General features: G+C 36.2%; 2 protein-coding genes across 3 annotated transcripts; both read right to left on the reverse strand.

The window, feature by feature from the left end:
• On the reverse strand, window positions 1–11,753 carry LOC125472877 (probable polyamine transporter At1g31830). Of its 2 annotated transcripts, none has more exons than XR_007254828.1 (2): window positions 11,158–11,753; window positions 1–184 (listed from the first exon to the last, which is right to left on the reverse strand). XR_007254828.1 is itself a non-coding variant. In XM_048574894.1 (2 exons), exons 1-2 carry the CDS (start codon window positions 11,314–11,316, stop codon window positions 6,541–6,543), a joined length of 1,587 nt encoding a protein of 528 aa, XP_048430851.1. In that variant the 5' UTR covers window positions 11,317–11,677. The 2 variants fall into 2 exon arrangements, 1 of the variants encoding a protein (XP_048430851.1); XM_048574894.1 differs by lacking the exon at window positions 1–184 and adding an exon at window positions 6,541–7,968 and having other exon boundaries at window positions 11,158–11,677.
• On the reverse strand, window positions 3,748–5,765 carry LOC125472876. The gene is made up of 4 exons (XM_048574893.1): window positions 5,320–5,765; window positions 4,832–4,927; window positions 4,686–4,734; window positions 3,748–3,961 (listed from the first exon to the last, which is right to left on the reverse strand). The coding sequence occupies exons 1-4, from the start codon at window positions 5,680–5,682 to the stop codon at window positions 3,873–3,875; spliced, it is 597 nt and encodes a 198-aa protein (XP_048430850.1). The 5' UTR covers window positions 5,683–5,765; the 3' UTR covers window positions 3,748–3,872.
• Window positions 11,754–12,076: the final 323 nt, after the last annotated feature.

The following is a 12,076-nucleotide window of genomic DNA, read 5'->3' on the forward strand; positions in this document are numbered from 1 at the left end:
ATCTAATTCCCCTAAAGAGAAAGCTTAGTAAAAATTGAAATTAAATGTAAAATGTCAATAAAACAAAATTAATAAAGTAATAACTAATTTTACATCCCTTTGAATGTTTGTGTCGTCATTGCTTGAAAACGTATTTGTCAACCTTGTAAGTTCGTTGCTGAGTTAGCATTTTTTTTTTCGTTTCCTAAAATTGTAAAACAAAGTGTTAAAAAAAACGTTTTATAGCAGTTAATAAATAATATGTAATAATTATTTGACATGGATTGAAAAATGGAGTCATATGTAGGATGAAAGAGTAAAAACAAAATTTGAATAAATAAAAAATAATTTGTAATCCATAATCATGCATCATTATCTATTTTATGTTAAACATAAAAGATAAGGACTATTACTATGAGTGAAGCTAGTGTTTTGTATGGGTGTTCAAAACCAAAAGCAACCAGAAGCAACAAGAAAAAGGGGGAACCACAGACGATCAACACGTGGCATAATGTAAACCAAAAGCAACCAGAAAAGGCTTTAAATACTTGACTTGAGAGTGATAGGAGGAAGAAGCACGGATAATGGACAGGTAGATATAATAAACAGTAAGAGAGAAATAAAATAATAACATGCATAGAAAAGAAAACCCACTTTCAGAGAGAGAGAAGTTGCAACAGCCAGTGAGAGAGTTCATGAGAAAAACAATTATATATATAATAAACAAAACAATCACCAATTGTTTTACCCCGTGGATAAACACATTGGTTTTTGGACAGTACTCATCCGCCGAGTTTTAGTATATATAGCATATCAACAGTTTGATCCTTATATTAGTAATACAGTAATTCAATAACATTATCTGACATATAAAGGATCTTAAATAAAGTGACGATTCCTCTTGACATGTTTTGTTTTTTAGATAATCAGAGGATATCTTGTTATAGCAATTACAAAGGTGTTGTTGAATTTTAGTGATATAGCATCTACTTTGAAAGCGTAGCTGGGTCAAGGAACCCAAACCCAATAGATAAATAATCTCAACTAAATTCCACACGAGGATTCGAGTACGATTTCAATCATACTACATAACTGTGAAGAACAAAATGAAATAGAGAAAAAGGAACAAAAGACTCACGATATAATTCATGGACACACAACCGATTAAAGAACCATTAAGAAATAAGTACTTTTACAAGACTCAACAAGACAAACATCTACTACACTTGAAGTTTTCTCTTGTACTTTTAATCTTGTAGCACACAATCTTTCTTTTGCTCTCTTTTGGATATACACGACGCACTCAGCAGGTTCTTCTCACAACTAAAGAGATTGCACTCAACTTCGTCACATAGATGGACACAACTTCTTCACACAAATGAATATGATGAATAATATGAAAGGTATGAAGTGTTTCACTAAGATCACTCTTCTAACCTAGCACTCAAGAACTTTGCTTTAAACCTTTTGTGCTCAAATCTTATAACCAAGCAAAGATGAATGATAGGCTTGATTTCCTATGAAACCAACAACTTAGAATAAAGGAAACTGGAATTATGTACTAGAATAAAATCAAATTGATTTTATTTCTTAAAACTAGGCAATTAAATTGATATTATAATCTTCAAGATGTGTAATGATGTGATTCTCGTTTCCTATATGAATGCAAATTTCCACCGTCTTCAGTCTTGACGAAAATGCATCTGCAAAACAATCAACACATTTGATCAAAGTCCTAAGCCTCACGCGCCCACGAGGTTGGGGGGGGGGTGTTAGGTCAATGGATCTCCGATGCCTAAGTTAGTTTCTCTGAGGAGAATAAAGTGTTTATGGCTTTTTTAGGGTAGAAAAGCTCTAAAAATTTGGTAAAATATGAGGTATTTATAGGGATAAGGCCGACTATAGTGTTAGGGTTTTACCCTACACATGATGTCATCCTATTAGCCAAAGTGTTTATGGAGAAATATTCTCATAATATTCCCAAGACATTAAATAGAAAATAATATCTTGAGATAATAGAGTAATTATCTCTAATTTATTTAAATTGGAATTACTTACTTGATTGAAGTCAATCTTCAATTAGGAATGTATTAAAGGTAGGATTTGGGTAATTAATCCTTATCTTTAATTCATTGCCAAGGTCAGGTGAGCTGTGGACAATCGTATTCAACTGCTGAGACATTCAACAGTGTGAGTTATGCGTGGGAGTATCTGAGAAGCATGCCCATTTATTGATGGCAATCTTGACTTTCTTGAGAGAAAAATTCGAGTGTCGCCTCTAGAATTTTTGGGATTATTTTAGTCTCTATAAATGCCCCTACACCTACTAGGCTGCAAGCAAGAAAATGATAGTAGGTGTAGAAATCTCAAACCGCTTGGGCTTGTAAAGTTGTTTCCCAATTTGAACTTGATCTCCTTTCTTGTTTTGAAGATAGACTTCTTTTAGGAAAAGGAAACCAATTGCCCCCAATACCTATTCAATTCTGCCTTAAGCAGTGGATTAAATAAATTTGGAAAGCAATTATTATTCCAACCAGGAAAAGAAGCAAGAGGAAATTTTGCTTCCCCCTCCCCTAGCTTTCTTTCTCTTGCCCTTGTAAAGAGTCGTCTCTCGTTGTTCTTCTTCTCCATGTCGCACCAAGGTAAGAAAAATTTGAATTTTCTTCTTAAATGTCTTTGGGAGTCTTGAGACTTGAAAAATTGGCTCAGCAGGAGCTAAGAGGTGTGAGTGGCGTGGCAGGGATGCCACGGGGCTGCTGGTGATGTGGCAAGAAGGTCGGCTGGCCTGGGCTCAGGGCTTGGGTCGGCTCGGGCTGAGGGGATCAGCGTGCTAGGCCACGAGGAGGCCGACTTGGGTCGGGTCTTCAAGGCCACTTGGCATGGGCCCGTGCAGGCAAGAGGAGTGAGAGAAAAGGATAGGCCGGCTCGGGCCGGGACTCTCGCTGGCATGTTGGGCTGAGGGCCTTGGGAGGAAACTTTGTGAACTAATTAATTATTTAGGGCGTAACTCAATAGACACATTAGGCACAAAGCTAAGCACTGGTCTAAATTATTTACTAGCAGAACATTCAACCACTCATGCACAACCCAATGACTTTGTGTTTCATCAAGTAACCACAAATATACTTTGAAATGCAGCTTTCTGTTTAGTAATGAAACCGCAACAAGATATGGTTTCAAATCCCCTTTGATCCAACCAGTCGTTCTTGATCAAGATTCGTCGGAGTCTCAATTGCTATCGTCAGCACTATACATGCCTGAAAACACAAACCAACAATGTAAAAAACTTGCGTATGAAGGTACGAGGGCTATAAACTATGAACGAGCTCAGGGTATCATAATTCATATAAATACTTTTGCAGGTTATATTGAAATAGAAACTGAATTCGATTCCCCCTCCCCAAATCGCTTGTCTCCGTCTAGTTTGGGGACGCGCAAGTATTGTCATACTTCTTACTCAAGGTGGAGATATGCATTCTGCAGCTGTTTATTAAGTGTTATATTTGCTTATTAGGTCGACATTTACGAGTCTAAAGATTAATTAATCCAACAATGTTCCACCAAAATAGATGAATTAGCACAAGCATCTGAACTCCTTTGAATACATTAAAAGATGTCTCCCTTGTTCTAGCAATTTATTAATATCCCATCACGAGCATACATCCGATACTCTACAACTGACAACCTTTCTCTCCTCTTTTTTTCTTTCTCAAATCTAGTACAGGTTGTAATGAATGTAAATTTATGTACAGTATATGGAGTAAAACAAAACAGCGTAATCAGACGCTTAAAAACACATAAAACTGAATTATCCCACCAGCAGTAAACAATTTTAAAAAGTAGAACAGTCACCTAAGGCTTTCAGTAGATCATATTGCAAGGACAATTGATTGCTAATTTGTTGAAATGCCATACCAGCTGCAAAGAGCATCGATTTGTTTCTCAAAGGACTGTGAAAGCTCAGCGATTGATGTTTTGCAAGCTGAAAAAGTATGAAATACAACCCAAAAGAAAAAGTACTCAGAATGAATAACAGTAGTTACATTGTTGGCTCAAGTTAGATTGTTAGTTTGTTACCAAGCACTTATAAGTCTTATTAATGACTCATAGGAGGCATTTTATTATTTCTCACTCTTTTCTTGTTTGTTCAATCTTCTTTCTCTTCTCCGCAGTTATACAATATCTTGTTTTTGATCAATGATTCGCTTCTTAGAACAAAGGCAACTAGGCAATCAAGAAAACTCAAAAGGGCCAGAGCCTAAAACCCCACCTGAACAAGCTCCAGTGTAGGGCCGAGAACTAATTAAAAGGGAGCGCAAAGAGAACGAAAAAACAGACACTAAACAGAAAACAAAACAGATAACAAACTGAAGAACCTAAGTTAGCACACTAAATAGTTAGCCATTATCGCGCCAATAGTTTTAATGGCAATGTGAAACTTAACAGATAAAGAAATGTTATCCAACCTGTATCACTTTGAACATGAGATTAAAAACGATTTCCACATATGGACACAATAATCACTCGTCAAAGCCTCAAAATGAACGACGTCTCTCAAATGCTTTGATGATAATGTAACATAGAGTGTTGGTGAGTAGAGATGATTGAATCCAGACTCCATCAGTACGACATTATTACCAAGACATAACTAACAAAAAATCCACATATTTTAAGCATGTCAAAGAGGTTTTAAACTGAAGACATACCACGGGAAGCAGTGGTCTGTGCATCTGCCATGAACTCTGCATACGAAGCCTGAAAAAAAAGCAGTAGGATGCACTTGATGAATAAGCACTACAAACATACAATCAGAAGTAAGTAAACGAAACAAAGAAAGACTAGATTAATATACCGCCATTGCTTCCCGACTTTCAGTAATCCTTTTGGTCATCTTCTTGTATTCCTTATCTGCTTCATCCAAAACTTGTTGGCATGTCTGGCTCTGGATCTGACGGTACAAAGAGACGTATAATTAGGCGAAAAAATCGTGCCCTAGACTGAATTCTAATGCTCCTCTTCCCTAACTATTACTACCACTGAGTACTAGTTCATCATAGAGCAGACAAAACCTTATATTAAATGGACATTAAGTTTTAATTATAATTAAGAATTAATTAGATTTAAATTTATTTTGCTTTAGCAGACCTTATAACAGTAATGAGATTTAATTATGACTTGAAAGTGAGATTAAATCAACATAATGTTATTACTTGGCGAAAATTCGAATTTACGTTTTCTCAGGTATTTTCTCAGCAACCAAACAGACACTAATCCACCAACTCCGAGACTAAATAATGCAAAAGTACGACAACAGAGAATCAATATGAGAGAGAGAGAGACCTTGAATCGCTTGTGGAGGCGAGATTGAGAGGAATCAAAATCCTTGAGGATCTCACAGTGGGATCTGTCGACGTGGAGCTTGAGATCGCGGAGACGAGAGGAGGCGAGGTGCTTGAGATCAGGAATCGAAGCTAAAGCGTTACTTTTGGGGGATTCCATGAGCGCCGCTGCAACAGAGGCTGAGGCTCCTCCTCCGGCAGCGACGGCCGGCCTCTTGCGCCTGCTGCTGGCATTGAAAATTGGCGATTTCGGTGACGGTTGGTTTGGAGGGGAAGAAGCCACTGGAAATTGTAACCGCGTTTCCAGAAACATTTCTGTTATGCATCTCCGGGTTCGACTTCCACTTCCGCCGCTTTTCTTCATCTCTCCCGTCGCTTACTCGTCTTCTTTCAGTTGTTCCTCTCTCACCTCTGTCTTTTAAATTTTCAAATTTTCTAAGAAAATGGATTGGCGCCTTGACAGGTGTCTATATATGTACGGGATTTTATATGCAAATTTTGGATATCCATTGTTCACTCAAAGGTAGTGAGGTTGCGAAATTTACAATACAACACTACGTTTTGATGTAAAGTAAAATGTAGAGCTGAGATTTAACGAAATAGATACTTTATTTTTAACAATTTTATTATTATTTCGGTGCATCACGAGTATTGTAACTAACCCTAAAATGTTGTGTTTGGTATATTGTTTTAATAACGGTTCAGGTACTTGAAACACCTTAATGATGTGTTTTGTGCATATTTAGAGGCAACTCAATTTGTCCGCCTCCTTACACCCAAGTTCGAATTTCTCGTACATTAGGAGTATCGCTTTGTCAAAAAGAAAAATGTGCTGCAAATTCAATTGCAAGAAAGATTAAAAATTCAAGTTTTTAATCTCTTTGGCAATTCTAAATTCAATGTAAGATCTTTGAATCAAATGATGGATTAAAACATGAAATTTGAAACGATGGAATTATAAAACTAGAACTCAAAAGTTATAGGAGACTAGGAGTTGGTGAAATTTCTTATTTTTGTATGTCACCTCCAGGGAAGGACATGCAATATACATCGCTCCCACAAGTCACAACATGCATCCTACATGTCAACGTTTCTGTATATGTCCTCTCCGGATCTCTGTGTTCGAGCAATGCAATTGTATACGGTAGCGAGCAGTCATCGCTTCAACACCAACGTCCTACGGTAGTGAGTATACAATGGCTTTGCATATTTTGAGGACTTACTAATGCCTTATGAAGCCAACACTTCCCCGATTAGCACCGTGAAGATCTGGGAGGTCGGCGCTGACGGAGAACTTGATCCACCTCTTTCTCTCAAAGTAAGTGAGACATGGCTGCATCACAAGGCCGATCAATATAGCGACAAGGCTCACAACTACGATCTTGAGTGTTGACAGAGCCAAAACTACACAAATTAGAGCAGTTGGAGGAATACACATAAGAATGGCTCCAACTGTTCCAATGGGTATCTTGTAAGGACGAGATGTAGCTGGGTACTTACTCCTTAATCGTATGAATGATATGAACTCCAAAATCATTCCAAAACAGTATAGGAAAAGAACTCCAGAAGCTGAGAACAAAATGCCAATCACTGGGGTTCCATGACGAGATCGCTTACCAAAAAACTTAGGGAGCATCCCTTGTTCTGCCATCCCAAGAAGTTGGAAGGAGTCGCTGCTCATTTCAGCAACAAACATCCCCATATTCGACACTGCTGCAGCACCTTGGATCCACCATCTCAACCAAACTCCCCCAATTATTTTAGCGATATCTGAGAAATAACCATCTGTCCACAACTCACGGTCGAGTGGAACAGCCCCATTACCCATTAAGAGGGGGAAGAGATATCCAAGAACAACTAATATCAAAGCATAGAACAGAGGGAGAGTTTTCTTTGGGTTTTCTACCTCTCCGGCAAGTGTACTTATCGAGTCCCAATAGTTGAGATTCCAAAAGAGAGTGTTCAGATACAAATTCCAGTCCACATCGTGTAGATTTACAACTAGCCATCTCGAGGGCTTCACCTTGGGGATTGCCACAAGTCCCATAACCACAAAAGGAACGATTGAGAAAATTCCCAAAAGAACAGCAACCCAACCCACAATGGTTAGACCCCTATAGTTCATGTAAGTGAGCAACAATGTCAAAAATAAGACCGCTGCAACTCTTGGAACGCCACCATCTAATGCTGGGATGGCCGACTTCAAATAGTCCAGAAACAGAACCGGATACAAAGCATTGTCAATAACCCCGCTTAGCCATTTCATCCAACCCTGCTGAAACCCCCAGTAGGGACCTAAAGCCGATGAAACCCAAACGACATAGCCCCCAGCCTCAGGCAACATGGTACCCATCTCTGCGGTAATTAAGGCCTCGGGAACACTCCAAATGAGTGGAAAGACCAAGAATCCAACAAAGGCTAGAAGCGGACCAGCGGCCTGGACGCTATCCACAACCCCAAATGGACCCCCAGATACCTCATAGAAGATGATGAAGACAAGAGGCAGAAGTGAGAGTTTTTGGAAGTTGTCTACCCTAGGCCTAGGGGAATGTACTTCACCAACTGAAACATATTCAGCACCGTTGCCGTTGCCGTTGGACTCTCCCATTTCAATGGAAGATTGCCTACTTTCTTCTGTGGTCCTCAGTTTCTGTATTTTTTTCATAATTTTTCAACAAACAATATTAATTCGGTTTTCACTGGCATCAACTTTGAAGGTGTTTACATATACAAGAGCAAGTACATTAATAAACTATCCTCATCAATCAAAACCAAAGTTCCAATTTTGAAAAGTGATAGTCTACAGTAAATTTATATAACAGTAAACTACGAGGACCGGGGTATAAAATCTGGTGACACTAACCAAAGAAACTTGATGTTCCACCGTAAAACCAATTGACAATATGGAGAGTACGTCCAATCAATCCATGGGATTCATTCTACCATGTTGAACTCACAGATTAATCAACTCTGGAGTCGTTTTCAATTTAAAGAAATTAATTAGCAACATAAATCGAAATAAGAAAATGGTAATTACAGTAACATGAAAATACACAACCAAGTTGGAAGAGTCGCTTGCAAAGTGCAATAAAATTAGATGTTATTATACATGATCATAAGAAAGAAAAATAAACAAACCAGGAATAGGGAAAAAAGGCAACGATTTCAGGTGGGTTGGGGTAGACAATATCCGCCATTGAAGAACAAAGAAAGCTTCAGGTTTTACAGATCAGCGGCTCAGGGAAGAGAGACAGCCGATAAGTCAGCAGGGGGCACGGATATGCTGCAGTGTGACTCAGGTAAGATGGCAGAGATGGCAACAATTCGCGAAGGTCTCCGGGCATGCTGTAGGGAAGAAGTGCAGGACTTAATCATTGAGTCTGATGCGTACCGAATAAGGAGATGAAACCTGATGCTAATGCGGAAGGTTTAGTTCATGATATTTGGATGTTGAGTGAATGTGTTCACTCCCTGGAGTTTGTGTTCTCGCCGAGAGAAGGCATTAGAGCGGCATACCGTGGCGGCGTTTGTTCTTAAAGAGGGAGGCTCGTTTGAGTGGGATTGTATTGATTTTTTTTTTTTTTGTTTAATATTTTGGTTGAGGAGGTAAACCTTTTTATTCGAATTTAATATTATTTATCTCTTTAATAAAGAAAAAAAAAATTCTTGAACAAAAGGGGGAAAGAAGAGAAAATGCAACCTTTGAAAACTTTTCCACGTGCTAGTTTCAGTTACCAAAAAGTTTAACAACTGAAATATACTGTTCAGAGGGTCCTCTACCACAATGATGAGTATTGTGGATTCAAATCTTATCGGATCTAACAAATTTATCTTTTGATAAAATAAATAAATAATATATATATACACTGTTTAGATCTTTTTCCAGATGAGATGTCAAATATGTCAAATAGAATTAAAAGATATTCAAGTGTTCTAGCCATATATATAATTTTAGTTTTTTTTGTCTATTTGTAAGTTAGGGATCTTTGATTTGACTCTAATTAATGAAGAGTTCGATACAGATTATTGTGGTAGACTTGAGATTGCTCAATTTTTTCTAAAAGCAGTTTTCTTAAAAAAAAAAAAAAAACTAGGCTAAAAATTGTTTGGTAGATGGAAAAAAACTTTTCTTTTTTTTCTTTTCAAAATCATAGATGTAGGTAGAATAGCAAAAAATAGAAGCAGCTCTACCCATGCTTCTCGAAAAAGAGCTTTTTATTATAGAAGATGGAGGAGCAGTACTAATTATTGAAACTTTCATATTAACAATACTACCTCTGTCTTTTTTTTTTTTTTTTTTTTTTTTTTTTTTGCTAAAAACATTTTTAACATTATAATTTACCAAACACTTAGTTATCATTTTCACAGCTGTATATTTTCTAAACTATATTGCTTTATCTAAAATCCAATCGTCTTCAATGTAGATATTCTTCAATTCTAAACCCATTTACTTCAACACGTCAGCTAACTTTTTAAAGGCTTCATTTTGTATGACGCTTTTGTGGAATATAATATGTAAGCACTAACATAGATAGGGAAAATTCTATTGTTGTGGATTGAGTGTAAGCGTCGAACATGTAAAAGCTCTAACAAGGATAGCGAAAATTCTATTAGTAGTCACAAATGTCACTTCAACATGGCAAAAATTGTTATATAAAGCGTTGTATGTGCGGACTAGAGTCTAACTGTTATTTAATAGTCACAGATGTTGTTATATAGTATACACAGATATTTCTAAAAAATGTCAAAAAATGAAGTGATTTTTACACATATTTTTTAACTTCTTATACGCATATCTTTATATATTGCCATCGTTTGAATCAATCAAACAAAATTAACAGTCAAAATTAAACAAAAATGAAATAGACGTGAAAATCAATTTCCATCTCAAAAATAGAGGCCCAATTCAGCATGTGTCTGCCGAACAGCATAAATCTTTATGAATTAGTGTATGCCCTAGTTTGTGCGCGGAATCTGATGCATCCACACCACTATGCTCTTAAAATAGTCATTAGGGTAGGACACATACTTTCATCTCATGAGAAATGGGGTGTATTCCAGCCTTTACGAATAATGTATATTTACTTAATAAATTTATTAATTCGAACAGTTTAATTTTTATAATTATTATTTTGAATATTATTTACAAAAATGATTAAAATTTGAATTATAATATTTATACAGTAAATTTATTTTATTTGTAAATGATTGAATACGTGCAAGTATTATCCCTTTGCATTTATGTTAGAAGGTGTTCTATTATGCATGTACCAATAGTATACCACCTAATTATCATATTCCCCTGTGAGAGAGAATGAAAATAAAGGAATCCATGAATATTGGCAAAACTACAACTAGCGTTAACCAGAGAAAATTATAAATGGTAAAAACAAGAGAAACATAGACCAAGAAAATCCGTGCTCAAAATAAATAGTTTTTTAGCGCGAGTTTTTGCCGGTAAAGGTAAAAAACATCAAGTAGGGCAGTGTTATTATTAATATTGTATATTGATTTCATTTGTTTTATTTAAAGTGAATGCCAAAAACAAAACAAAAAATGTGTGTGTATTTATTATTTATTTCACCCGTATCCTTTCCATTTGGATTTATTCAGAATTTGTATTAAATTAAAATTATCCCATTATCTCAGTTGGCAAAGAAGATGAGCCAAGAAATTCAGAAAATGGAAATTGACGAGCAAAAAAAAAAAGAGAGACACCATGGAAAATGATGGCACAATGACTGTCCACCCAGAAAGACAGAAAAATTGTTTTGTAAACGGAAACGATAAGGTAAACACATTTTCCCAGAATTAATTAAACAATTAATCTCATATATACCTGGTCATGACTGGCGTCAGAGTTACGGTGATCGGTAGTCTGAGTGTGTGAAGCAGCAGCACCTTCTCCTTCTCCAGCAGCAGTGGGAATAATACTTGTAGAGAGAGAGTTGCTGCCGCTGCTCTGCTCCTTCTCCTCCTCCTTGTGCAGCACCATCATAAGCAGCAGCAGCAGGAACAAGAATACTTTGTTTAATTGCCTATCTGATCGATATACATGTCTATATATATATATATATATATATATATATATAAGTACATATTTCCAAATCAACTTTTAAGAAGTCGAAATTGGCATGCTGTTCAAAGTTTTCCCTTAAAATTTCCCACTTTTTCGACCTTTTTTGTTGGAAAGACACGTTTATTTCATTCATCATCGCACTATGTAACACTGATGAGTTTGACATACGAAATTATGAATCAAATCCAATTTATTAAAGACACTGAATGAAAGTGTTATAATATTTGTGAACATGAATAACGTTATTGATCTTTACAGACTTTAATTTAAGGTTTTTTTTTAATTTTATTTTTTATCTAAAATGGTCTTTGAGAATGACATAACTCGTCACTTTGATTATTGAGATTTGAAATCGATAGAAGTGGTCCCTGACTTTGCACACCATCAATCATTTTAGTCTTTCGTGAAAAAATTTTGTTAAATAAAGATCAAAATGATTAAAATACCCTCAATTTAATAAACAATGGACTTTGTCATTTTTTCTTTATTTAACGGAAATTTTTCACAAAATGACCAAAATGATTGATGGTAGACAAATTCAGGAACCAGTTCTATATTAGGGACCAAAGCAAAGAGTTATGTCAATCTCAGTGACTATTTTGGCTAAAAAGCCTTAATTTAATGTATGTATAAGAGAATCGATTTTGCTCAACCGCACTTTTTTTTTAATCGTGTTACA

Source organism: the organism of the source record quoted next, unplaced genomic scaffold (assembly GCF_019419815.1).
Source record: "Pyrus x bretschneideri cultivar Hongxiangsu unplaced genomic scaffold, Pyrus_bretschneideri_v1 Contig76, whole genome shotgun sequence".
Classification (NCBI taxonomy): domain Eukaryota; kingdom Viridiplantae; phylum Streptophyta; class Magnoliopsida; order Rosales; family Rosaceae; genus Pyrus; species Pyrus x bretschneideri.